Below are 26,405 nucleotides of genomic sequence, written 5' to 3' on the forward strand. Positions count from 1 at the left end.
GAAGCTGGTCCCGATTTCGAAACCACGCAGTTTTTCTCGTTTGTTGCCGAGGTCTCCGCATTCCTTCCATCGTATTCTGGCCCCGGTGGAAATTCCTCACCTGATTTGGAGATGGGCTTGGCGTCGTCCTCGACCCTGACCACCTGTGCGTAATTCACCCGAACCGTCCCTTGTGGGTGTCATGACGGAGAGTTACAGCGAAGCAATGTCCAGAAACAAGGTTCAACGGACGCGGGCTTTGCCGCCATGGATAGGCTGCCGCCATTTTGGGGATGTTGTACCCTGCAAAATGTTTTCTTGCGCATCAACTACCGAGCATGTGTACCACAAATCCCTTGTCAATTTGTACATGCCTTCCGTAGTCATGCTCAGAGTAATCGCGCTCGAATGGGCAGTGGCGTGTGTACGGGCTGGTTGAGGTACAGAATCACAATCGTCAAACATGATAGGACCAGGATGATCAGATGGTTGATGGAGGTGTAGAAAAATAAGCGGCAAGGAGCTCTTTGAACTTGGAGTTAAACTGCTCAAAAGGGAAGCAGACAGGAGGGAGCAGTCAATAAGACAGGTACGTAGCTACTCTCTCCTAGCAGACAAACCACCCAGCCTTTGTTCGCACTATGAAGACAATGACGACTTGTTTACATAAAGAGCTTGATTGGGTGTTGAATCTTCCCTTCTTAAGGCTTGAGGAAGAAAGACACCTAAGACTCGGTAATTGAGAATGAACAATTGGAGTTCTATACTATGATGTGTTATTCCGTAGTTGACTTGAGACCAAGTACCAAGGAATTCTGGCATCACCGACGCTTTGTGAGGCAAGGTGCTGTTATAGCCCCTATAATTCCATTGTCCCTTCTTTATCATTTGTGGTAGGTTGAAAGAAAACATGGGGATGTTAGTAAACACCAAAGAAACCATTTCCAGTTCTCATTTCAGAAGATGCTTACACACACACACACACACACACACACATGCACACAGCCAATTGCCCTTGGATATGTTGATAATGGTTCTGGTTTTCCAATGAGATATGTGGTAGACTGCAAACAAGTCTTGGGCCTTCAAACGCCTAATTATCCTAATAATAAACGCCTCAAGAACAACTTGCCCTCGTCATCCTTTTTTACATTCCCCAAAAGACAAAGAGAAATAAAAGGCAAACGACTCCAGCATGAAGCATGATTATTGACTTCTAAAACAGCCTCATAGGGTATCCGGGCGGCATCATGTCGAACGGGGCCGGCATGTACCAACACAGGCCAGTCGCAATGTGATAGGTTATGTCGTTCGTTAGTCCACCACCTTCCGTCTCTGAGGCCTTCTCTTTTGTCTTTTGCGCTTTGCTTGCCTTCCTGGAGAGCTCTTTTGGCGCCCCGCTCTCAGGATCTTCCAAGTTATCGCGGTTGTCTTGCAAACGCAAGAGATGCTGGAGTCTGTGACGGACTTTCAACGACCGCTTTCGTAGGGAGCTTCCAGTAGAGCGTCGGGAGAGATTTTTGTCGTGTCCAAGCAGTGGCTTAACCTCCAACTCAGAGACTCCTTCAATGTACGACTTTATCTCAGCCTGCGTCTCTTCCACAGAAATGCCTATGCAGGCGCTCTTCCTATCCTCAGGAAGGGTTTGCATCATGGTCTGGAAGCAAGTAAGCACCAAGATCATTGAGAGTGCCATCTGGCTCAAACGCAGTCACTAACCACTGGCGAGGCGGGGCGGGCCATTTGTTCATCATGTCCTGTAGGCAGACCCTTGTCCTGAAAGACGGGCAGCTTCGACTTGTGTCTGTTACTTGGCTGCCAGCGACGCCAACCAGAGGACGAGGCTGACCGAAGTGGTCCGTTGGCACTGGTTATCGGCTGTGGAGGGATTGCGCAGACATGCATCTCGATGGCGACTTGAGCCGGAGCCTGTTGTATTTGAGGAGTGGATGTCTCAAGCGCGAGGAGGGGCTGCTTATATGTTGCCCTTCCACAAAAAGTGTGATTCCCTTGTCGTTGGGGCCTCTGGTCAGGCATGCAAGCACTACCTCGCTTTCGGATGGCATGTAGGTGAAGTGCCGACTGTGATGAAGAGCCACAGCCACCCAAGCTTCCCGGCAAGCTCCCGGGACTCCCGTTGAATCACGGACGGCAGAGTTCTCAAGTCCACCGGCGGACGGTGACCTTGATCGCCAGCCAGCCACGGAGAGTTCCGTCGAATTTCACGACAACTTCCCCGTCGGCTTGGCGGGCGGGGCGTGAAGCTTAAACAGGGACATCATGAAATTGCCCGTATCATGAGGGACCAAATAGGCTTCCCGCAAGAGTTAAGCGCGCAATGCGAATTGTTCGCCGAAAAAACAACGACGGGACGACGTCGTGCCAGTCAGGGTACGATTGCAGAGATAGAGTGCTGAACTATATGGCAATAAGCTCCATTGGTTTTGCGATAGCGAGGTTACACTTACACTGCCTTACGTAGGTAGTTGTTGGGAGGAAACGATCAATATTCATACTTTGTACATACATACCTAGGTTCTCACCTCCCCTACTACCATACATGGAATTGTCATCCCGCCGCTCTCTAGGGACGGGACGGGACATACAAGTATGTAGTAATATTGCAAACGAAAAAAAAAAACTTTCTCGTACTTTGGCAGCCCCAAACGCCGTATCCCATGGTATATCCCGGCGCGTGGACGTGACGATGTGTGTCCACAGCCCGACAAGAAACTCAAAGCACAAAAAAAAACAAAAAATCAAGGAAGATCGTCCACGTAGCCCAGCGTGTCCCGATATTCATCGCAGACTCGCGCAAACTCTAGCAGCAACCTCCAGACGTACAGCCGCATGTCCTCGCGCCGCAGCACCTTCTCGGCCCATTCCTTGCCCTGCTCGGCGATCCACCTTGCCGCGTCGTCGCCCTTGCTCCTCTTCCCCAGCACCTTGTCGACGCCCCACGATCCCCCAGGCTCGTCGTCGCCGTCGGTGAAGAAGTCCAGCACGCCGTAAAGGTCCTGGAAGGTGTTGTCCAGCGGCACGAAGTGCAGCCACGGCGTGAGGCGGTCGTCGTGCCACTCGGCGTACACCGTCGCCTTGAGCGGCACGCTCGTCGACAGCAGGAACGCCCTGAACCGCCCGCTGAAGCTGTAGCCGTCCGCGTCGGGGAGGAACTTGCTCGAGAACTGCTCCGCCATGGGCGTTGCGTTCACCGCCGACAGGTGCGGCGCGAGCCACTCGCATTCCTTGCGTCGGTCGTGGCTGGGCCCGCACAGTAGGTGCGTGAAACCCACGTCTGCGAACTCAGTCAGAAACTCCCCGAGCCGCCTCTCGCGGCGGCGCGTGGTGTTGTAGCGTTCCAGGGGGGGCATGTCGAAGGTCATGGCCCGGACGTCGTTGGCCTCCATGCCGCGCACCGTAGTGCCGTTGAGCATCTCCACCAGGCGCTGGCGATGGAAGTGCATCCAGTTGTCTGACTGGGCGAGGCCCCCGGACCCGACGCCCCGCCAGACGAGACGGTCGAGCTTCTCGGGCCACGCGGGGCCGTGAGTGTCGCCGCCGGTGTAGCTCGGGTCGTCCGAAAGGTACATGGCGCCTGGGATGAGCATGTCCGAGTTGACGCGGAGCTTCGAGCCCCCGAAAAGGGGGACGAGATCCTTCGTCGTGTTGACGTTCAGGGGTTCGACAAAGGTGCCGTGAAGCGAACGCAGGTGAGGCTGAACGCACGGATCCATGGACCTGCTGAAGTTCTGTACGTAGCCCTGGCGGGCGAACGGTGCTGTCCACAAGTACGGCAAGGTTGGCGGCAAGGATAGGTCCGTCGCCGCAGGTACGTTTCTGGCTGGGGAATCCGAAGGGCAGGCCGCTCGCACGAGATCCCAGTACTTGCGCCGGTCGCCGCTTGTCCACCCCTTAGAGTAAGGCTGGCCTCGGGCGGCATCGACGCTCGTCAAGCTTTGGAAACCGGCCGTGGCCTTGTTCTTGGTGGGCATCTTTCTTATCTTTCCTTCCTTCGCAACGTACTTCTCCATATCCTCCCATGGAACCAGTATCCTGGGCTCCTGCATGTGGTTGATGGGCATGTCTACGTCCGGGAGATGTTTCGCAAACTCGGAAACCAACGCCGTCCATAACTCCAGCCAAGGCTCCTTGCCCTCCGTGTTCCCGTCGCCCGTCGCCGTGCCGTTGCGAACCCTTACGACGTGTTCACCGGCGTTGGCCTGCTTCGTGATCGTCTTCGCGTCGAGGGCCCAAAACGGCCTGATATCGTCGTGGATCCGGTCGAAGAACTCCTCGACAACTATCGCATCGGTCTCCATGGCGTGGTGGAACCATTCCTGGAACCCCGGGGGCGGGTGTCTGCCCCGTCGCTCTCGGTAGCGCTGGGCGGCACTGTGAAGAGTACGACTCCGTTTCTGGAGTATCGCCGCCTGCTTCGTCCGCGCGTCGTGGATCAGCCAATCGATCGGGTCCGCATCGGGGTCGCTGGCGTTGAAGGGGTACTTGAAGTAGTCGGTGGCGGCGCCGTCGGTGAATTTGATTCGGGAGGCTTTGGTGCTGATTGTGTCGCGGTACATGTAGGTGCTCGTCAACACCAAGGTCAAGATGAAGGTCGCCAGCACGCCCTTGAGCAAGGGCTTGACCGAGCTGGGCGGCGGACGGTTGGTCTTCCACGCCATCGCAATGGTGATTTTTTTTCCCGCGCTTCAGTAGCCCTCGAAGATGAATGAGATCAGGTCATCTGTAAGGTCTTGGCTGCGACTCTCTGTCCATGATGAGACCGAGGAGGATGGAAACCGGTTTGGATTCACGAAGATAACAATCCGCAGAACTCATCCAAGCGACAAAGCCATGTACGTACGGCTGGTTTTTGCAAAGGGGATACGCGGCTCTGGAGCCCCCTTTCCCATCGATGCGACGAGACTGGATACACCCTGGTTCACTGACGTGGGGATCATTTTGCGTGGTGGGGGGAAATTACGCCGAGCCACTTTAACTGAGCGTAACCGAGTACACTTTGAACCGCAACTGTCTGAGACCTTTAGCACCCAAACATTTAGAAAATATTAGGTTGTTGCCAGTGCATTGCTGACCGTGTTGTTTGCTACTGAGTTGACTGGGGAATAATTAAGAAAGCTTTTCGGTCCATTCCTACTTCAAGCACGTCGTGTTTGTTGGTTGGCACCTCGGTAGCGGCGCAGTTCTCCCGTCCGGGCCGGCCGAGCACGGCCCCGTCACTCCGGCCTCCAATCTTCCTTGCTTTGTTAACCTCGGCCAGTCGCCAGTCGCGTGAGCTGTTAGCTAGGAACCCTGTTTCTGTTGTTATCCTACTTCAGTTCCTCGTGCTCAACCTTCAGACTATAACTCAAAGCATTCCACCCGAACGTGGACTCCATCATGTAGCATCCCTAATCGAGCCCAGGAAACCCCTGTTCCTTCTTTATCCCTAGTAGACGCAAACGTAGTAAACAATCGAATCATGACCGTTTTGTGAAGACCATGTTCTACCAAATCGCCTGGGTAGACGGATGATTCATTTCCATCTACACCCTTCTGCGACTCGCTACGCACACTCCCATGTCCGACGGTAAATTTGTTCATACCCATTACCAACAGACACCGCTCGCTCAAACGCCGTTTAACAACTCAGACCTTGCGGCGTCGAATCCTGCTTTTGATGCTGGGTTTTCTTCATGGATTGATATATGTGAGCTTGTCCTTGAAGAGTTTGACACCGGTCTCGGTCCATATCATTAAATCTCGTCTACGTGAACAATACCTGTATCTGGACGAATAGGAAAATGAAGTCGTCGCGCCGGCGTAGGCAAATTTTTACTCAACGACTTAAACCCGCCAGTCAGGATGGGCATGGCACACGCAGGGGGTATGACACGTTTATCGCCGTGAAGATGTACATAGCCTTGAACTGTTTGAGTATAAAACTAAAACTCGGAGTCCGCTGTTGTAGATCCTAACTGCAAGGAGTCAGGTTTGATCTAGCATACATCGTCCACGTGCGCCACTCGCAGTCTGATGGCAAAACACAACCCAAAGTCATCCAACACAGCACTCGCAGATGTGTGGCCGTGAAATTGCCCCGAGAGATTTGCTTCATGATGGAATAAAGCATGAACTCGACGCCGCATAGGACGGTCGGTCGCGAACATCCGGCAAAATCTCAGATGGCCCGTTGAAAAACCTAGACATGGCCGGCCGGTATCCCTTTTTCCAAGCCAGCGTTGTGACAGTATACACAATATGAAGAACTGGCAAAAGAGTACTGCCAGCAAAGGCCATCGACGACATCCAGATGACGGCGACATGTCAACTTCCCCATATGATTACATAAGGCAAGCTATAGCATCCGGACCATCCCAGCAGCCGGCCAGCCAATCAAAGGGCCCGTAATGCAATTAGCGAGAAAAGAGGCGAAAACCATCAACCGCCATCGACAACGTCAACCATCCTGCCAAAAAAGGTCCGCCCCCCGACCCCTTCGCCCTTCGAGTCGCCGGCCGCCGCTCCCTCCCACCCCCCGCGATATACCCTCTCCACTCCATCAAACCCGATTCCTTCCCCGAAAGAGACCTCGACGTTCTCCATACCGCACACGACAAAGATGCTTTCCTCCACGAGGACAGCGGCCTCAATGGCCCTGCGAGGTAAGCTCTCCCCCGAACCCGGTCTACCGAACGAGCAACCGAAACGCATGAGGCTCCCTCACGGGGACCGTCCGCCACCCCGATACACCACCATCACCACCATCGAATCGAAACACGGAATAGCTTCAATCTTGCGATTGAGGCCCTGTCGTCGTGTTGATGTGCCTGGACGTTGACTGACTTCAATTGGCCCCCCATGTAGCGAAGCCGACCGCCTCCGTCATCCCCTTCAGAATCGCCGCCGCCTCCATCTCCTCCTCGGCGCGAAAGGACGCCAGCCCCGCTGCTGCACACTCGACCGGCCTCGTCAAGAAGGAGCGCAGGGAGGTCCCCCTTCCTAGCCAGGAGGGCACCAAGGGTGTTTTGCAATATGCTCTGTACGACTCTCCCCACACCTCCCAGCACCCAGATCCCTCCCCTCCCCCCCCCTCCAACGCGGAGACGCTTCAAACTCATTACTCTCCGTATCCGCATTGAAAGGCAAACGACCCTTTCCGACGACCATATCACTAACAACCGAACTTTCCAATTCACAGCACCTCCCTCGACGTAATAACGAACTGGGCTCGTCAGTCCTCCCTCTGGCCCATGACCTTCGGTCTCGCCTGCTGCGCCGTCGAGATGATGCACCTCTCCACGCCTCGCTACGACCAGGACCGTCTCGGAATCATTTTCCGTGCATCCCCGCGCCAGTCGGACGTGATGATCGTCGCCGGTACCCTCACCAACAAGATGGCCCCGGCCCTGCGCCAGGTCTACGACCAGATGCCCGAGCCCCGCTGGGTCGTCTCCATGGGCTCTTGCGCCAACGGTGGCGGCTACTACCACTACTCGTACTCGGTCGTCCGCGGTTGCGACCGTGTTGTCCCCGTCGACGTCTACGTCCCTGGGTGCCCCCCGACCTCTGAGGCCCTCATGTACGGCATCTTCCAGCTCCAGCGGAAGATGCGCAACACCAAGATCACCCGCATGTGGTACCGCAAGTAAACGCTTTCGCCCCCCCAAATTTGTTTCGTCAGTGGACACAACAAAAGAAAAAGCGGATGGAGAGACAAGACGACGGGAAAGACGTTTTTTTGCAAAGAGCCCGGGCGCCGTGTTGTGGGAGGAGGAGCTGTCTTGGTTGTATGTTTCCAAGGGGGGTGGCGCCTTTTGCGGCTTAGCAGGTGAAAAGCCCGGCCCAGAGAAAGAGACTGAGATACACCAGGCACACTGGGGCCGATTCCGGGAGGGCGGGGCTTCTTTTTCTTTTGTATGCGGATGTGCGTGTGGCTGGAGTGTGTGTGCTCTTGGTGTGTACATATGCGGAGGATCCATCGGTAGACGACCGCCGATGGATTGTAGATTACAAGTTTTGCTTCTATTTTATCTTGGCTCCTCCGCCCCCAGTGCGCCAGGCTTTGGGGGAGTTTCAAAAAACCGTGATTTGTGTTTTGAATTTGCGTTAATGGTTCTTTTCAATCATCAAGTCGAAAGGTTGCGGTTGGACAACAGGGCATAATCTTTTTGCTGGTCTCGTGACGGCAAGTTTTGGCCGCCGGAAACAAACAAACAAACAACCAATGTGACCAACTAGCTCAGAACGCCAACCACCGAAAAGCACGAGTAACTGACTGTGCAGTTGGTTAGAAGCAAGGCAATCGATATGCATCTGGGCCGCCATCTCTGAGCCATTTGCTATGGCATAGGAATCCCTCCACCTCCCGAGGGAAGGAGCTCCGCAGAGGACATCACAGAAACGAATGCTCCCTAGTGAGGTATGTGTGTATATAAAATAAAATAAACTATGTCTGATGCGGATTCCGCACTGGAGGTGTGATGCCCGTTACAATCAAATGCGCCCTTCAATCCATGGATAGTCCTCCTGTTTCTTGTCCTTGAAAGACTCAAGTCGTTTGGGGTCTTCTCTTCAGACCGCTATTAATCCCTCCTGGCTACGACTCACATCGCAGACGTCTAGTTCTCGATACAACCTCGCCGCACCCAAGGAGTTTTTTGGTACAACACGGCTGGTCCTTCCGTCGCTACTCTCTGCTCGTACTTGGCCGCTTTTCGGCTCGAATCGCTTCGTCTCGTCATCACTTCCCACGGCCCTCCGCATATAGAAAGGAAAAACAGAGGTTTATTCCAAGGAGCCCTACCGCACGCCAAACATCCGAATGAATTTGATGCTGCAAATTTCCACACCAACAAGGTTCGAGGTCTGGCCCCATCTTTCAACGTAAAGTGGGCACCATATCTGACACGCAGGCCTCGACCCAGAATGAGACATGGCCACTATGTGAAGGTGGCACAGGTCCTGGTCGTGCTTCTGTCACGCAGAAGCGTCAAGAGTGGTTGATGTGATCGATGGGACGTCTATTCTTGACCGAAGCCCATGGTCTCCTCAACGGCAATGGTGAGCTTCTGCTGCAGCATTTCGAGACTCTTGTATGGCGGCAGGTCCAAACGGTTGAAACTAGAAAAGGGATCAGTTTGTGGGCGCTTCCGAGAAGCTCCAAGATGGAAACTTACCATGTGTGAGCCTTGGGGAGGTTGTTGATCTCGCCCGCCTTCTCAATTGTGAACCTTCTCGGTCCGTCACTGCCCTGAAGATCCTTGAAACCGTTGACGGGGATACGGGAAGTGCCCGTGGCGAACTGGAGCAAACGCGACTTCTGTTCTCCGTCCCATGACCTAATCGTCTGCCAAAAGAATTGAATAACCTCGTCCGACTCGGTGTAACCACGGTAGTCGGTGTGCTTCTTCCAGTCGTCAACGTCGATCTCGGCAATACCACCAATGAGCAGCTCAAGCTCGCGTTCGTCGAAGACATTGACCAGGTCCTGAGGAATAAGCTCGTGGAAGCCGTCCTTGAAGGCCTGGAACTGCTCTGCAATACGCTTCTCGATTCTCCACTTGACCATAAGGTCGACGTACTCCTTCTTGTTCTCGTTTGTCACATCAATATCACGACCACCGGGGATGAGATCCTCGACAGTCATGACGCCGAAGCGCTCGTCTTCCGTAGAGAAGGTCTGCTCGAGAATTCCTCCAGAGATGTCGTTGTCCAACATCCACTGCAGAGATCGGTGGAAGTCGGCGTCGACACCCTCCATGTCAGCCAGGACGACCGACTTGCCAAGGATCATCTTGTACAAAGCACCGATGAAAAAGGCGTCAAGGAAACGACGGTGGAAAATGGCCAGACCCACAACGCGGCCGATGAACTTGAAGTAGTTCAAATGCTCGGGGTTGATTCCGGAGTGGGGATTGATCTGGAGGGTGTAGTTGTCGTGGGCAGAGTATTCGAATAGGCAGTAGAAGGGGTTAAACATTTCGTGGGAGAGCAAAAAGAAGAACTCTCTGGAAAGACCGCCGTAGTCAAGACCATCCTCACCGTCAAACTTGATCATGAGGCGCTTCTTCAAATCAGTGGCAGATTGCCGAGTAATTTCTGCAAACGAGTCCTCGAAGATGTGGGAACGCCGGACTTTAATGTGGCATTGTCCAGAAAGAATGCGCATCGCGGGTTGCGAGCGGAAGTAGATGAGCTTCCTCCTGAAGTCTCGCTTGTACTGCGGCACGTTCTGATCCAAGGAGGAGGGCAAGCGAGGGTCGTCCCACGTGGTGGTCTTCGTATTGTGGTCCACGAAGTACACTCTGGCGGTGTTTGTCAGGCGCATCTCCCAGCCGCTTGGCAAAGGTCCCAGCTGCGATACGGGCTGCTGCTGGATCGTCCCGTTCTGGTTGTTTTGCCCGCCATACATACGGATGTATTGTTGCCGACGGGGATCGACCCAGGTGGTCGTCCGAGTGTTGTGGTCCACGAAATACGGGCGGCCCTCCGGGGTCCATCTCTGTTCCCACCCAGGCGGCAGCTCGCCAGTGCCCGGACTCGTCGCTCCAGTATGCATCATGGTGGAGTTTTGAGCATTCTGGGCAGCGGCCGCTTGCTGGGCTTGCAAAGTCGGCGAGTTTGCACCGGTTCGGTCCTCGGGAAGGGTTCGGTTCTGGTGTCTCTGGCGCTCCACTTGGGTCGCTGCCTCGCGGTCGTTCCTCTGTTCCACAGCTCCGGCAACGGTTGGCCTGTTCCAGCTGGTAGTTCTGGTGTTGTGATCGACATAGTATGTACGGCCCAGGTTATCCTCTCGGCGTTCCCAGCCAGCTGGCAATCGACCTTGGGCATCTTCAAAGGGACTGAGGGTGCTGGACTGGCGTGCAGGAGCTGCTGCGCCGTTGGCAGACGGAGGAGGCCCATTTGAGGTCATGCTGGCCGGCCTGTGCGGGAGATTAACCTGGGACCCGGGTGTCGGGCCGCCATTAGGAGCACCCATCGCAGAACCCGGCCTAGCGTCAGCCGTCGGGGCCGATAATGTCGAAATGCTAGAACCTTGCGCCGGTGGAGCGAGTGAGGGTCGGCTAGACGAGGCCTGTCCGGCCCGAGCGGGTGTGGTGAGGTTCGTCGACAAGTTGATTATCAGCTTTCCGTGCACTACTAGGTTGTCGGTCGACTTCTTGAGGTCTCGCGTGAGCATCTGGTCTGTGCAGCGGGATCAAAGGTCAGCCATGTCCGGAAGCAAGGAGATGGATCGTCAAGTTGGGGCATTGTTACCATCAGCGTCTGGTGCCAACTCAATGACATCGCCGATTCGGACGTTGATAACGCCCAAGAAACCTTGGTCCTTCTTTTTGAACTTCTTCTGATCAAATACCTGGACGGCTAGGATGGTGTCCTCATTTACGTTGCTGTGGGGAGTTTGTCAGCATCTTGACATCAAGGCGAGAAACACACGAAGGATAACTGCTCACAGGTCAAAGCTTTCATTCCAGTACGGGTTCAGTGTCCGCTTCTGGGCCGTCGTGGTTTTGGTTTGGTCTCCGTTGACAGTGATGACGGCGAAGGGATCCGGGAAGCCTGAGCAAGGTTAACCGAAGCGCTGGGTGAGTGGAGGATTGGAAACAACGTACGGAAGACATCTCGCTTGTACAGGCCATCTGCGGCGATGACTGAAACGAAGTTAGTGACTATTGACGATGCGCGTGAAGACAGCGTGGAGATGACGAACTCGTAACTCGGAGGTTGGGCTTGCGGCTAGGGAACGACGCGGTTAGCGATGGTGGTTCATTCGGCACCGATGGCCCATCAAGCGGCATGATGCGGCTACTAGAAATCCAAAGAGAGAAACAGGACGGACGGCAAAACTTACTTGGGCTGCCCGGCATCATTGCGGGAGGAACTCATTTCGTCGCAGGATAGCCAGCGACAACGGTGTCGACTCCCAAAATATCTGTCGTGCTCAGAAGAAGGTGGTTTGTTCCTGGAACAAATGAGGGGTTGGGGAGGATGCGGCCAAAGTGTTTGAGAAAGACCGGTCGCAGGTTACGGCGGAAATGGATGCTTCGGCGACGACGGGATGCAGCGGCGACAAGCAGAGGACGGTGTCTGCTGATATGAGGTCAGGTAGGCCAAATTGGCGTTGAGGACGACAAGAAGTGATGGCGAAAGGCAGAGCTGAGGCTGTGCTTTGCTGTGTGGTGCAGAAAGCCCCCCGCTTCGACGAGCCAAGTGGGCTTGGGCTTTTGGGGGCCCCTTGGAGTTCCCTCGCTCGGGGGGTGGGTGCGGCGGCGGTGGGTGATAAGGTGACGCGGCGGACGGGAAGGCCGAGCAAGGCTAAGAAGCACGGAAGGCGGGAGGGTAAAGGATGCTACAGGCCGGATCGAATTGAACCAGCGATGAAGGAGAGAGGGTTTGTGGGATTCTCGACGAACGGCGAAAGGCAAGCGGCGAGCGAGGGGGGACAGAGAGAGGGAGAAAGAGGGTCGACCGGTGGGTTCGATGGGATCCTGGAGGGTTGGGTGTTGATGGAAGAAGACAGGACGGAGCGAGTTTGATGTTTTGGTATGGTAAAAGGTAGTCGCCTCCCCCGTCTGAGCGCTTGTCAAACGGTACGTGTGAGCGAGTGAGAATAGGTAGACAGCAGCGCGCCTGGGTATCTAGGTAGGCTGGTGGGTAAGGGAGGTAGGTACCAAAAGGTTGTTAGGCGTGATGCAGGAGGTGAAGTAGGTGGCGGGTAAGCAGGTTGCAGGCCTTGGGAGCAAGGTTAGTCCTGTTCTGCGATTGTCGCTCGTTGATGAGTTCGGCGGGCAAGGAAGGCAGTGGCAGCAGCAGCAGCAGCAGCAGGGGCAGGCGCAGCAGTGGTGACAGCAGTCATTCTCAGTCGCTTGACTCCTACGGTGGATTTTAGGGAGGTGCTGACAGCGAGAGCCCAGGTCCGGTAGCGTCCTGTTAGCAACTGGCGGGGCCGGAAGGTCACTGCGGGGTACCTTACGGGAAGCGGGTAAAGGCGCTCATCAGACAGCCTTGGACTCAAGTACCTCTAACTACTCAATCCGACCCAGCCAACCACGGGTACAGCATCGCAGGGAACATGAGAACGACGGAAGGATGGTGTGTTTTACGAAAGAGTTGACTGATCAGAGATCGGGTACAGCAGCGAGATAGACACCGGTCAGCTCAGTGTTGGTTTGCTGTATGGTCTTGTGCCCTTGAAGGAACCTATCGCACCTACTTAGTTACTACAATAGGGATATAGTCGTGGTAAGGACCTACAGAGGTTGATACTCAACAGGTGGTCTCACTTCAACTCGTTTCCGCGTCTAAACGCACCTCGACAAGCCAGATAAAGGGTCAGCCCAGGCAGGTACCGAGCAAAAGGAGGGGGGGATCAAAACAAAGCATCTCGGGACGGAACAGGACAGAAGAGAAGGCCGTCCGTGACAGGCCTCCGGTTCCCAAACACTGTTACCCGATGGCGTTTCGGATGCCCACGACCGACCGTCGCAAAGCTCCTGGTCTCCGAGTCTAACGTGCCCTCTGCTGACCTGTCCGGTGGCCGTCACTCGGTACGGACCCTACCGACCTGACCTGTACCCTGACGGCGCCCGCCATGCTAACAACTGGAGCCCAGAGAAGGTGGGGAGGACATGCTTGGGAGGCCCCTCAGTTCGGGCCGTCAGGACTACTCCAGAGAGATCTAGAACCTGACCAAGCGATTGCATGAGCAGATACTCTACTTTACATAATCCTCTTTGTGGCGATTTTGGCACTATCGTCGACCCCTGTCCAAGGTTACTGTTGCTGCGGAACACCTTTTTTTCTCTTCTTTCTTTTGCTCCGTCATCATTCATCATTCATCATTCACCGCGGAAGTATATGCAAAAGAGATTTCAAAAACGTGGATTCTTCATGTCATGGTCAACAGATGAATCAGCAGGAACGAAGTCGTCCGAAAATGCAAAGCAAAGAGAACACGAAGAACTAGAAACGGCGCATTGTTCCTCGTCCCATCCCACCCCCTCCCCGTTCCTGGAACCTCATGCGCCACAGCCCCCTCTGTGTGTTTCTCGTCTGCTCGTCCTTCACGGAACCACCAACACACATTGTCACTACTCCATGCCAACATGCCTGAGGCCCTAGGCATTGAATGGTGCCCGGCACGTCCAGTCCGTTCCTTCGCCCACCCTCGCCAACGCTGCAACCAACCAGCCGCACCTTCAACAATTCCAATCCCGCATCCCACATCCCACCTCCAAGCAAACTAGGACCGCCGTAGGATGCTATGCCATAAATACACCAGAGCCCAGCCCAATGAGCACCTGTTCACCTCCCCCCTGAGGCGCTTGCCGTCAACGTACTACATGGGGCACGTGCCGCGGATACGCCACTCTGCAATGTCATCCCGTCCAAACCTCAATGTGAAATGGGCAACTCCTTCCATCTGCCTCTCTCTCTTTCTCATTCCCTCTGAGCTATTGCTCTTCAGAGAAGTCCTGTGCAGCAGCTGCTTCTTTTGAGGCCCCCCCCGGGCCCTGGCAGGGGGATAGGCACTTCCGTGTGTCAGCTGGCGGATGGAGCTTTCAAAATGTCGGCGTCCAGGGGTGGCAACTTTTCTACGCTCAGATCGGGCGACGTCGTGGGTCTCCCGCGGAACACCGGCACCGCTAGGCTTGCCCGTCCCGACCATACGGATTTATTCACATGACTTGTCACTAGATGTGCCCATGACGTATCATGTGGCTCGATGTGCGACGTTTGCTCTGGTGTCGTGTCTTGTCGACTTGATATCGAAAAACATAGAGAAAAATATAGACTATGTCACTTCCACCATCTATACCACCCGCAACCAACCAACCAAGCATGAACTGAGCGTGTAGGCGCAGGCATAACAATTCTCTCCCAAGCTCGATCAACAGTGTTGTCTGTGGAATAGCACCATATCTCGGCATCGATCACTTCCCATTCCGAATACCGATTGAAGAAGAAGAAGAAGCGAGCACTGCACTACGTCACGCCTTGCAATGTGAGAGTAGCATTTCGTCAACATTGTGTGTGTTGGGGCCTGACCTATTCCTGAACGCCATAACGAAGCTTTCCCCATCCCCTACCGGTCCTGTATGTTACAATCGAAGTGATAAAGTGTGTCGCGCCGACCAATCCTGACTTGACGCCGGCCGAGCCCACGAGGAACAGAATGCTGCCTATACCTAATAGGGAGTGAATCCTCCTCTTCCTCGGCCACGGTAGCCTCCACGGTAGCCGCCTCGAGGGGGGAACCCGCCGCGACCGAAACCGCCGCGACCTCCGCGCGCGCCACCACGTCCGCGACCGCGGGACATGCCGGGGACGTTGGTGCGCTTGGGGACGACCTTGATGTTGCGGCCCTTAAAGACGCTCTCGTTGAGGACGAGGGCCTGGGCGACGAGACTCGGCTCGGTAAACTCGACGTAAGCGTATCTGGATCGCAAAAACGTGTCAGTCTCGGCCCCAGCCTCTAGACGGCTCTGTGCATAGGGGTAGAAGAGCAGCTTACCCCTTCGGCTGTCCAGTAAACTTGTCCAATAAGATGGTAACTCGGTTGATCGAGCCGCAGCTCTGGAAGTGGGCCTGGATCTCTTCAGGCGAGGCGGAGTAGTCGACGTTGCCGACAAAAATACTGCGGCTGTCGATGTCCTCCTTGTTCTCCGACAGCTCCCGACTCTGCTGGTCGAGGCTGGCTTGCATCTCGCGCAGTTTGGCTGCCTCCTCTTCCATCTCGGCTACCCGTCTCTTCATCGCAGATATCTCCTCCTACGATGTGCTGTCAGTTACCTCCTCTTATCTGCGAAGCCAATGGCGGAGAAAGGCTCTTGAGCGCACCTCATCGTGGCCGTCTTCCTCGCCGACGCTGTTGTTCTCATTGCTGTCGTTTTGCTCAGGGTTGTGGTCCTCCACAGTGGTGTTTTCGGGCTTGACATCCGCCATGATGTGATTTTGGGCAGTCCTGTATTGATGTGCTGGTCTGTAGAGAGAAACAACGGTTGTCAGTGACCAGTACTGGGGGCTGGCAGAACGGATGGCGCGACAAGGCAGGCAGACGCGCCCTTTTCAAGGCGGCCACAGCCTTGAGATGGGGCTCCCTGGCTGGAGGCCGCCCACATCACCAAAGAGCATTCTGGGGCAAGGGGGAGAATACTTACAAATGTAAGGATTGCTTGACAGGTTGTTTATTGCCCTGCGCTATGTTGATGTTGCAGCGTGTGCAGAGAACAGGACGGACGTAGCTAGCTGATGGAGATGTAAAGTAAGGTCAAAGGTATCCAACAGTTGCGGTGCCAAAAATGGGCAGGGAGAAGATCCACAGTTTAGCCGGAGTCTTGCGATAAGAGATAAGAGCTCTTGACCTTCACCTTTTCGTGGTTGCCAAAAGAAAGCTCCGTCTTGGTCAGTGCGGGATGCAACGCGGAGGAGGGTGGACGAGCTGCGAAACCAAAGGGTTTTGTACAGCAAAAGATGGATTGTATTTCTTGCGATTTTGAGATGAAGCTGGTAAAATCCTGGACAGATGGAATCCTAGAGAAGCCCAGTTCAGCCTCCGACAAGAAGCGCAGTACACCTACCTTATCTAGCGGGGTTGCGGAGCTGCCGTTCCTGCCCACAGTGAAACCTTCCAGAAGTCCGGCAGCAATACAAATACACATATTGTGCAGCTATTGTTCTAACCAACTGTGTAGGGACGGTCACGATTTGAACCTCTCTGGTTCAGGGCGCGCAGAACCCTCAGTACTTAATGGTGGAGGCAGGGCAGGCAGGATGGTTTAATTGCACTGTCACTCAATGTTTGAAGCTTGCCTTGAGCATGCCTACATCGCCGAGCTGGAGAGCGGGTTCAAATGCTGTTTCTCTGCCACGACGTATGTTCCTCAAATCCAATGTAAAGAAACGGCTACCCAGTTCCAGAATGTAAGTATTTGTCCCGGTGGCGCTGGCGGGAGCCTTTCGGATTAACTGTAGCCAATTTGACTGGAATGTGCTCTTCTTGCAAACTCTTCCACCATTAAGGGATGCAGCCACCTACATCACGTAGTGAATTGATTGGCTTCAAATACCATGCGATTTCTGGGTGAGTCCTTTACTCCTTTGCCTTGCCTGAGGGTGCTGTCTCACAACGTGGAAATCACCATCCTAAATGAGTTTGTTTGGGTACCACATCTCGATCTCTTTCTGAGCACCAGCCGGACTCAAGTTTGATACAATGGGCTCAATGTCCGAAAGCTACGTCATGCGTCAACCTTGCCCGGGTTACATTATAATTTCCACATGTGTTGTCATAGCGGGGGAGCACGGCTCATGGAAATTCGAGCACCGGACCACCGCTCAGCCCTGCCTGCTAATTTACTGGGTCGATCGCGACCATGGGAACACAGGGCTAATTACCCCGAGGCTCTGAATCCTTCCGACAGCCCCCGTGATCCACCCGGGCCCGAAGTCCGACATTGAAAAAACATTGTCACCGACCGGCCGGAGCTGTCAGTCGGATGGGCGTCTGTAGGCACTCACAATCTCTGTACCTGGATTTCTCAGGCCCCCGGATTGGAGGGTTCGTCCGCGGGTCGCCAAGGAGGTAGTGTTGGGTCTTAGTCAGCATCAGCATTACTGCCAGTTTTTGTGACCTGGTCCGCCTTACGCGCCTGTCGCTCGAAGTCCACGTGTGACGTCGCTGAGGGTGCACCGCTTCAGCACCGCATCGCCGGATTGCCGGCCATTTTCTTGGCCTCAGATTTTAGTTTCTTTTTGCTCTCTCCCCTTCCCGCGTCAACTCATTGCGCATGAGAGGCTTTCGCTCGAATAGGCTGCGATCGCTCACGTTCGCATCCGGAGAGCACTACATTTCGTGTGCATTTCGTGTACCACGCATCTCAAACCACCGCCCTTGCTTGTCGTCTCGTGCCTCTTTCTATGGTCGGCGCTCCGAGCAGCCATGGCGTCCGACGATGAATCCATTACGCCTCTACTATGGTCCTTCTCGGGCTTCCGCGAGAACAGACGACCGACACCCATCAGGCGACAGTTCAGCCAGTCGCGGACCAGTCTGAAGGACGTCCTCGCGTCCCGGAAGAAGCATTATGCCGTCCTCGCTCTCGTGTCCCTTGACGTCGCGACGCTCATGACCAACATCTTCGTGGAGCTCGTCGCCTGCGATATGAAGCGGGAAGACGAAACCTGGGTAAAGACCACGCGGCAAGGTCTTACCCTCGCCGGTCTTGTGTTCAGCTGCGTCTTCTTAGCGGAGCTGATTCTCTGTGTGATAGCTTTTGGGTGGAGGTGAGGTGAACTTTGGAAGCCTGCACTCGACACATCTGACTCTTCTATGATAGATACTTCACCGAGTGGTTCCACGTGCTCGACAGCATAATCATCGTAGCGAGCTTCATCGTCGATGTGCTCTCCCACGGCATCGTGGAGGAAATTGCGTCCCTCGTCATCATCTTCCGTTTGTTTAGGTTCGTCAAAGTGGTGGAGGAAATGAGCATGGGCGCAGTGGAGCGAATGGAAGGACTCGAGGAACAACTGGCGGCCCTCAAGCGAGAAAATGAGGAGGTGAAGAAACAACTGATGAGGCGGTGATTCGGGAATGGGTTTAGCATTAACGGTGGCGCGCTTCATGTGATGATCGATACCCGTCGGGGAATGGGTCCATGAATATGAGCCGATTCGGCATAAAGAACGGGCAGGTGGTCGGTTGAGGGTTGTGGCTCCCGTATTCCACCCTCTCTTTTGTCTTTTTCTTTCCGAGAACGTCGGCAGCATGGTCCGGGCAAATGGAATATATCTTTGTTGGGATGCAGCATCTAGTGCGATGCAAAAAAAAACAAAAAAACAAAAAAGAACCCAAAAAAACCCCCGTGAGGAATAATGCCGCGACAACTTGATTGCCCCTCGTGTGAAGCCAAGTTTCCGTCCAACCTTCGCAGGTGCGGAGAACCCGCAACCATCCTTGATGAGCGGGCTAATCGAAGAGACCAGTGGGGTTATCATCATTTTCCTGGCCAGACACGAATTACAGCAGGCAAGACGGGTCAACTCTGGGGTCCGAAAAGACTCGATGTTTGATTTTGTTAGCTTCAGTTGGGGGTCTCGGCCGAACTCGGTGGCAGAAACAACGGGGGAGGTACCAGAAGGATGATGATACGTCGCCCATAGAACAAGACGTGATGCAACACCAGCCGCGCCGACCTGCTACTGCACCGCACCTCGTATTGCTGCTCTGCTTCTCTTGCTGCAGATGCTATGCAGCGATGCAGTTACTGGGTTGGTTGGGGTGAGACAACGTCTCGAGGTTGCCGTCCTCCTCTCGACCCCGCCACCCTTCCTGCCTAGCTAGACAGACGATGGGGGGTGCACCAGCGGACACCCCGTTCAGAGGACCAGAATAGCATCAGGCACCATGGCATCTGCGACGCTGTATACGAAGAGAAAGGAATGGGCGAGAACAAAGTGGGTAGCTTGACTTCCCCAGCCAATGTATGCAGTATGCGCGAATACGGCAAAGCGGCTGCGGCGTTATGTTTATATTCATGAAGCTTGGGAACCTTGCGTATAAGCATATGGACCAGCCGCAACAACGGACGGACACGACTCTCGAGTGGCCCGAGTGCCCAAGGACGGACTGTCGTACGGACCCCTCCAGAGCTCAAGGCGAAAACAAACAACAAAGGCAACCAGTCAGAAGATCACGCTTATCAACTGCGAAACACACAACAAACATCTCGTTCTTTCATCCCGATCCCCCCACTAGACCACGCTTCCCATCTCATGCAAGAGCGCGAATGTCAAGGCCTCCCACGCAACCAACAGACGACATCAGGGACTGTTCGTGCCTACATAGTAGTAGATCAGATAGGTGCCGCTTCAGACCTTCGTTGACTTTCGATCCAGGCATTCTGTGCGGCATCATGACCTTCAAGTTCCAAACAGCCAACTTTTGGCCGAAAAACAGACCGGCACTTGCTTCCTCGGTGCAAACCCCCGCCCGTCGCGATTCGGACGCCTCCTCCCACGCCCCCTTGCTCCTTGCGGCAGCCAGGGGTAAGGGATGAGTCGAGTAGAGAAGGTAGAGAAGCAGAGAGTCAGGAGAATTGTCCAATCAGTAGCCCGTCATATTGAGCCCACTCCCCTGGGCCCCCTGTACCCCCGAACGAGATTAGACTTCATCTCGAGGTCCGGGCCCCATGTTCGCGCGGCCGGTCGTTCGAGCCTCGTTCCCGTCCTTGTTCCTCTGCCGAACCCTCACAAATCGTACCATTGCAGATGCACAACGCACTGGCGGAATCGGACGGCGGGAGGCACACGAACTGGGTCGATGCGGGACGATACAGAGAGAAGCAATCACTGCATACGTAGACATTCGGCCAAACAGGGAAAGGTCCGGCTCGAGAGTCTACTACCTATTTGGTTCAGCCCTGGACCGTCCTGGCCTCTGCCAATAATTTCTAGGCATTCCTCGGTCGTCAAAGAATTCCTCCAATTCTCCAGGAACAACAGCGGTTCCTGGAGCTCGAAGAAAGAAGCCTAAGGAAACGCAGCGCACATAAACGGTTGCCCGTCCGTCGTTGCGGATGGAGCTGGGTTGCTTTGTGTACCTGTAAACCAAAAGTGGGAAGCTTTCGGGTGGGGATTGGCAGGGACAACGGGGTCACAGGGACGGACAGTCTCCTCCTTCTCCTCTTCCTTTTCTCCTCCCCTCTCTCTCACTTCCAAACGGGGCTTGACGCCATCACCATGTCCCAGTGCCCGTTCCCGAGAATCCACTCCCCATTGCCGCTGCTACTGAGGGCGTAGGAAATGCTCCTTTGGCCCTTTCCTCCGTCTCACCCACTGTGCCACCATCACACGAACGACAAGTTATACGGGGAAGCCAAGCTTCAAGCAGGCTTCACCAATCTCCATCCAAGTCCAGCATCTGGCTCAAAAAACAAGCACCCCCGGTGGCCGACCCTCCTCTCGCCTCCACTTTTGTTGGCTCCTTTACCCGGAGAGGGAAGACAGAGGTCGAGAGTCTGGCCTATCACATATCCAATTCACTAGCGGCGGCGCGCCACTGGTTTTGGCTCGCCTCGGTCTAGTCCGGGGGGGAGGCGTCCTCTCTCTCTCTCTCCTCGATTCCATCCTCGTCCTAGTCTTCCCACCCCCAGCAGTCTGCAGATAGGCGCCCCCCCTCAAGGATGATACGGATACAACGTTTGTGATGAAATTGCTCCGTCCCTAATAATGTTATGTTCCTTATTTAATATTCTCGCCCCGTCCACCTGGCCTCACTCCGGACTTTCCTTTCCTTCTCTCTCCCTTCCATCCCGTTAATAAGCCTCCGCCAATCCACTGTTCACCAACAGCTTATTCCGTCCTCGACAAACCTAATTATACACTCTGGTTCGTCAAGCCATTCGCTACAAGTCCTAGGACTGCTTCACTCGTTGGACAACACACATATACACACACGCATATATACCCAGTCGCTCTCGATAAAACACTCCGCAATCATCGACTTGACCCGTCAACTCAACCAGCATTCGCAATGAAGTTCTTCTACCCCCTCGCTCTGGCTCTCGCCGCTGTCGTCGCGGCCCAGGACGACCAGTGTGACGCCGCCAACATCGTCACGGCCTGCTTAGACAGCGAGACCGACAAGGTAAGTCTAGAGACCCCCCTTAGCTTCACCTTTCTCAAGGACTACTATTTGACTTACACACGTTTCTGTCTGCTCCAGGTCACGGCCTGTAACCCCACCGACTACGACTGCCAGTGCGCCGCCTACCAGGCCGTGGCCACCTGCTACAACAACTGCCCCAACGACGCCCGCGCCGTGCCCGCCCAGCAGCAGGTGACTATCTTCTGCCAGCAGGCCTCCATCCACGGCTCCGCCGCCCAGCGCAAGACCCAGACCGTCGCCTCCGTCACCGGCTCCGCCACCAACGCCGCCGCCTCCAACTCGGCTTCCCCCACCGCCGCGACGCGCACCACCGCCGACGAAGCTGCCTCAACCGCCGCCTCCTCTTCGACCGCCACCAGCACCCCCAACATGGGCGTTGGCCAGCTCGCCCGCAACACCGGCGGCGTCCTCCTCGCCGTCGCTGGTGTCGTCGCTGCTGTCCTGTAAGCGTAAAAAAGGAAAGAAGAAAGGGCAGTTTTCAAGACGAAACTCCCGGATGGGGTTTACGTTGCGAGAAAAAGAGTGAGAAGGAGAGAGATGCCTCAAGACAGAATTCATGTTCATTCTAGCGTTAACGGTACGAGCGAAGCTAAGGAAGATTTGGGATTTCCGATCAATGGGGACTGTGTATTTTCTCCCCCCCCTCACATTTTCAAGGCAGCAGGGCAAAGCGAAGGCTCATTGGGGTCAGCCCCGGAAAGAGGGAAAACCTTACATGTCTGTGCGTGTACATGGTTTTTTTAATCTTTGTAATTACCTAATTCCAAGTACTTCATGACTTTTTCATGAAGCTCATGATGCGAAAATACAACAAGAAAGATAGATGATTCAACCCCCCAACCCCCAACCCTCTAAAAGGAAAGTCACCCACGTCAATCCTCGTCCAGACTTCTTCCCCCCCCCCCCCCCCATACCTCACAAGCTTAACGTACATACACGATAAAAGCAAAAGAGTCGAGAAAACGAAACAAGCATTGGAGGAACCAGAGACTTGACACGACAGCCAATGCCCGTTTCCTACACTAAACCCCCACCTTGTACCCTTCGCTGTGAAACGTCCGCAAAAGCCGCTCTAACTCATGCATCCTCCCCAGTAACACTGAGCAACGCGGCAGGGAACATCCTGCATGCGCTTCCCATGTCGACAAATGGTCTTCACTTCGTCCCCCCCCCCCCCTCATGTTTTGTTCTTCCCTCTTACTTCTTTCCGTTTCGGCCAAACACCACTGTCAGGGACAGATTGGATAGAAGCTGCAGTAATAGCGGGTAGGGCAGAACAACAACAAAAACTACAAGCCTTGCTCGGATTTGTTCATCAACTCTAAACCTGCGGGAAGTGTCCGGACCATAGCTCTCGGCGCAATGTGCGGAAGTATTATCGGTTTGACGTTGGTGGAGAGTACCCATTTGGTCGGTGATCTTCATCAAGACCGCTGGGGCGCAACTGCTCCAGGGTATCAGCCAAGACCGCAAAAGCACCAGTACCAAGCAATGGATAGGCGCGCTGTTTTTTCCGGGCTAGCATCAGATCGCAGTCAAGTCACGTGTCAACCGATGGACAGTAATCAGTGGTCGCTCAATGTGAGCTCGTTCGTATCGTCTTTTTTCCCGTCATCAAGCCTTCATCTCCAATCGCTATGATACAACACGGATGTCCTTGAATCCTACAGCCGGCTCGTAAGCGTTGTATCCCTCCCCGGGAGACCGTCTCCCTCATATCGAGTTCCTCCCGAACCTGTCTCCCACCTTCAGGAGGGCCATTGGTCCAAGGCAGTGAAGTTGTAACAAGTATAAAGTCTACACGCAAAAAACGAAGAAACACGAAGTAGAAACAAAGTACGCAAAAAGGCAGACGCTTCCCAACAACCGTGACGCCCGGTTCATACCTCTAACAAGTGACGTTATCATCTCCGGCCACGAACGTCACCGCAGCCTGCTTTTGCCTGTCCCAATTGACCCCTTGTTGCGCAGAGTCGGATGAATAAAGAGAATAATAGAGGAGAGAGAAGAAAAGCTTCGTCAACTAAAGGGAGTATGTATGCGCAAAAAGGTCTTGCTCGCCGGAGAAGACAGTGAATCCAAAGGGAGTTGGCGGCAAGATGAGGAATTGCCTCGCATAAGGTCTTCATGCAGAACCTGAAGAGTATCATCGGACTTGGAAATGAACCGAAAACACCCTAAACTTTTCGGGCCCGCTTTGCGCTCTCGTGAACAGGACCAACGAAAGTGACGTGCTTGTTTTCGTCCTTCTTGAGACGCATGGCGGCGCCGGAGCCAACGCTGCTAGTCTCCCGGTGATGGGCGAGCGGACGGCCGTCATGATCCTCATCGAGGGTAATTTCAGCAACATCAGACACCGAGTCGGCGTCCATCCGATCGCTGACACCTGATTCTGACGACCCATCGTCTGAATCGTCGTACTCGCCATCATCGCTCACCAGCGAGGGCGCGTTGTTACTGACCATGGTGTTCGGGCTGAGGTCAGCGTCCATGTCGACGTCCTCGTCACGGAGCATCATCATTCTGTGTCCATCATCCTTGTCAGGACTGCTCATGGGCGGGGAGGCGAAGCCTGTCTGGGGCGATCTGCCCTTGCTGCTGGTTGGTCTCGCCGATGCCAGGGCAGCAGGCGACATTGGTGCTCTTGCTGGCATACGCATGGCAGTGGCGGGAACCCGAGCAGCTGGTGCGGCAGTACTCTGAGGACTGCCGGGACCGGTCTCGGCCTCTTCCGAATCGTCTCCCTGTGATGTGAAGTCGTCCAACGGCACCTTCTCCTTGGCATCGCTGACAATATCATTGAGATTGCCGTTGAAGTTTCTGCTCTGCATGAGTCGCGAAAGGAACGGGGTGTCGGCCGAAGCGACGAAGTTCTCGGGCTGCTGTGTGGCGGGCTTCGCCAGCTCAACCTTTGAACATCCGCTGGGAATGCTTGCAACGCCAGGCAGCTTGCCTTCACGATACATCTTGAGGGAATCTGCGATCCTGGACCGCAACGCGACATACGCCTGCTGAGTGGACATGTCGGCCTGAGCGAGCGGATGGACAAGGCCAGACGCGATAGCGGGCGACGGAACAGGTGCCTTATCCTCTCCGGTGGCGCCGCCGCCTTCGCTCACCTCAATGGGATGGCCGCAGTGGACGGCCGCCTCTTCATGGCTCTTGAAGTCTCGCCTGTGAGCGATTCGGCAGTGGTTGATGAAACCCTGGGTGCTGCTGAAGTTCTCTCGGTTGCAGTCCAAGCAGACAAGCTTTACAGTCTGGCCGTCGGAGCGCTTCAGAACACAAGGTCCAGCCTTCTCCTTAGGCTGAGGGTAGCCACTGGACAGAGACTGCAGCTTTTGGCCACCAAGACCCCGGGCTGGGCGGTTCTTATGTGCGCTGGCGAGTTCAGACATGCTGTTTCTCGTTGTCCGTCCCTCTACTGAGCCTCTGCTACGGGCAGTCTCATGTACGGGATACCACTCAGGCTGCATGCCATCAAACTTGGGATGGGGAATGAGCCACTTGGCATAGTGTCGAGCGTAGGGGCCATCGACAACTCCAAAAGGCGGAGCCCATTGAGGGACAGTGTCTCCACGGCGGTTCTGCAAAGCTGGACCTTTCCCGTTGCTGATATCCAGCATCTGCGCCGGGGTGGGGCAGGTGGTAGGATAAGGAATGAGATGGCAGCGGCGTAGTTGCTCGAGAGCGACCTGGCATTTCGCCAGCTCTTGGTTGATTAGCCTCAGCTCGTTATGCTTGAGCAGAATCTCCAGACCAAACTGGTACTGAATGGCATCGCGAGCGTCTTCCAAGTCGTTAGTGACCGCGGGAGAAGCAGTAGGCGCAGGCGTCGCAGTCGCGGGTGTAACTACAGCAGCATCGCGGGGAGGCAGGTCAGCGACAGGGGGGCTGCTGCTCTCCAGCTTGGCCCGCTTCAAGGGCTGTTCACTGGTGGCGAGTGCAGCATCTGGCGAGGGTGAATCGTTGATGCTGGACAGACGCCTTTTCTGAGGGCTGAGCTGGCTCGACAGCGACACCGTTGGCGCAGGTGGATGCGGTAGAATAAACTGGTGCTTTTGCGCGAATGACGGCATTGGTTGGCTGAGGCTGACAGTCGTTTCGCTTCCCCGCTCTGAACCCCAGATTCGGAACATAAGCGCTGTCTGAAGAGAGGCGATGAGATGACGGGTCGCGAGAGAGGCGACCTGGAGACTTTATGCAAGATGCGGTGAGGCGAGGCAGGCGCGAGGCAACGACAGCCTGGCGAGGGTGCAAAGTGGCAGTGGCGAACGGGCCAGGCAGCTACTGCGACGTGATAGGCGTGAGCCGGGAGGAAGCGGAAATGCTGAGGTGCAATGGTAAAGCGCCACCAGGTTGGGGTGCGATGGGGGCTGACGTAAACAGTGGATTCCCGGGACAGGACAGGTCGGGTGTAAGCTTGTGGCTGCTGTGGGCGTGGGTGAAGATGAGGCGGCAGGCGTGCGGTGCGTGCGTTGGTTGGTCTTGGAGTGATGGGACCCAAAAAGGGGTGGCAGGGGGGCGAGTGCGCGCGATGATGTGGCCGGGCGTCAACCTGAGCAAAGGCCCAAAAGGCAGGCCAGGAGAGAGCGAGACGAGAGAGAGAGAGGCCGAAGGGGATGAAGGCGAGTCGTCGGCGACAAAGGGATGTGATTGCAACGGGTCGCGCAGCGAAGACAGCGACGCAGAAGAACCGAGAACTAATGAAAGCCTCGATTTGGCGCAAGAAAACGGGGCAAAAATGAATGCGCGA

The 26,405-nt window shown here is 55.0% G+C and overlaps 8 protein-coding genes across 8 annotated transcripts; 3 read left to right on the plus strand and 5 right to left on the minus strand.

Moving 5' to 3' along the window:
* Window positions 1-1,195: 1,195 nt before the first annotated feature.
* On the minus strand, window positions 1,196-2,016 carry CH63R_09081 (uncharacterized protein; the record flags this gene model as incomplete). The annotated part of the gene is made up of 2 exons (XM_018304055.1): window positions 1,196-1,636; window positions 1,699-2,016. 2 exons carry the CDS (start codon window positions 2,014-2,016, stop codon window positions 1,196-1,198), a joined length of 759 nt encoding a protein of 252 aa, XP_018156078.1.
* Window positions 2,017-2,738: 722 nt separating this feature from the next.
* Window positions 2,739-4,658, minus strand: CH63R_09082 (Capsular associated protein; the record flags this gene model as incomplete). The annotated part of the gene is made up of 1 exon (XM_018304056.1): window positions 2,739-4,658. The coding sequence occupies one exon, from the start codon at window positions 4,656-4,658 to the stop codon at window positions 2,739-2,741; it is 1,920 nt and encodes a 639-aa protein (XP_018156079.1).
* Window positions 4,659-6,598: 1,940 nt separating this feature from the next.
* CH63R_09083 (NADH-ubiquinone oxidoreductase 19.3 kDa subunit) lies at window positions 6,599-7,628 on the plus strand (the record flags this gene model as incomplete). Its single annotated transcript, XM_018304057.1, has 3 exons — window positions 6,599-6,641; window positions 6,844-7,018; window positions 7,178-7,628. The coding sequence occupies 3 exons, from the start codon at window positions 6,599-6,601 to the stop codon at window positions 7,626-7,628; spliced, it is 669 nt and encodes a 222-aa protein (XP_018156080.1).
* A 1,371-nt stretch (window positions 7,629-8,999) lies between these two features.
* CH63R_09084 (E3 ubiquitin-protein ligase) lies at window positions 9,000-11,849 on the minus strand (the record flags this gene model as incomplete). The annotated part of the gene is made up of 5 exons (XM_018304058.1): window positions 9,000-9,099; window positions 9,156-11,163; window positions 11,236-11,369; window positions 11,433-11,538; window positions 11,831-11,849. 5 exons carry the CDS (start codon window positions 11,847-11,849, stop codon window positions 9,000-9,002), a joined length of 2,367 nt encoding a protein of 788 aa, XP_018156081.1.
* Window positions 11,850-15,167: 3,318 nt separating this feature from the next.
* On the minus strand, window positions 15,168-15,924 carry CH63R_09085 (RNA recognition domain-containing protein; the record flags this gene model as incomplete). The annotated part of the gene is made up of 3 exons (XM_018304059.1): window positions 15,168-15,417; window positions 15,494-15,750; window positions 15,820-15,924. The coding sequence occupies 3 exons, from the start codon at window positions 15,922-15,924 to the stop codon at window positions 15,168-15,170; spliced, it is 612 nt and encodes a 203-aa protein (XP_018156082.1).
* A 1,996-nt stretch (window positions 15,925-17,920) lies between these two features.
* CH63R_09086 (uncharacterized protein) lies at window positions 17,921-18,567 on the plus strand (the record flags this gene model as incomplete). Its single annotated transcript, XM_018304060.1, has 2 exons — window positions 17,921-18,264; window positions 18,318-18,567. The coding sequence occupies 2 exons, from the start codon at window positions 17,921-17,923 to the stop codon at window positions 18,565-18,567; spliced, it is 594 nt and encodes a 197-aa protein (XP_018156083.1).
* Window positions 18,568-21,514: 2,947 nt separating this feature from the next.
* On the plus strand, window positions 21,515-22,096 carry CH63R_09087 (Gpi anchored serine-threonine rich protein; the record flags this gene model as incomplete). The annotated part of the gene is made up of 1 exon (XM_018304061.1): window positions 21,515-22,096. One exon carries the CDS (start codon window positions 21,515-21,517, stop codon window positions 22,094-22,096), a length of 582 nt encoding a protein of 193 aa, XP_018156084.1.
* Window positions 22,097-23,826: 1,730 nt separating this feature from the next.
* On the minus strand, window positions 23,827-25,728 carry CH63R_09088 (uncharacterized protein; the record flags this gene model as incomplete). Its single annotated transcript, XM_018304062.1, has 1 exon — window positions 23,827-25,728. The coding sequence occupies one exon, from the start codon at window positions 25,726-25,728 to the stop codon at window positions 23,827-23,829; it is 1,902 nt and encodes a 633-aa protein (XP_018156085.1).
* Window positions 25,729-26,405: the final 677 nt, after the last annotated feature.

Source organism: Colletotrichum higginsianum, chromosome 6, assembly GCF_001672515.1.
Source record: "Colletotrichum higginsianum IMI 349063 chromosome 6, whole genome shotgun sequence".
In the NCBI taxonomy this organism is placed as follows: domain Eukaryota; kingdom Fungi; phylum Ascomycota; class Sordariomycetes; order Glomerellales; family Glomerellaceae; genus Colletotrichum; species Colletotrichum higginsianum.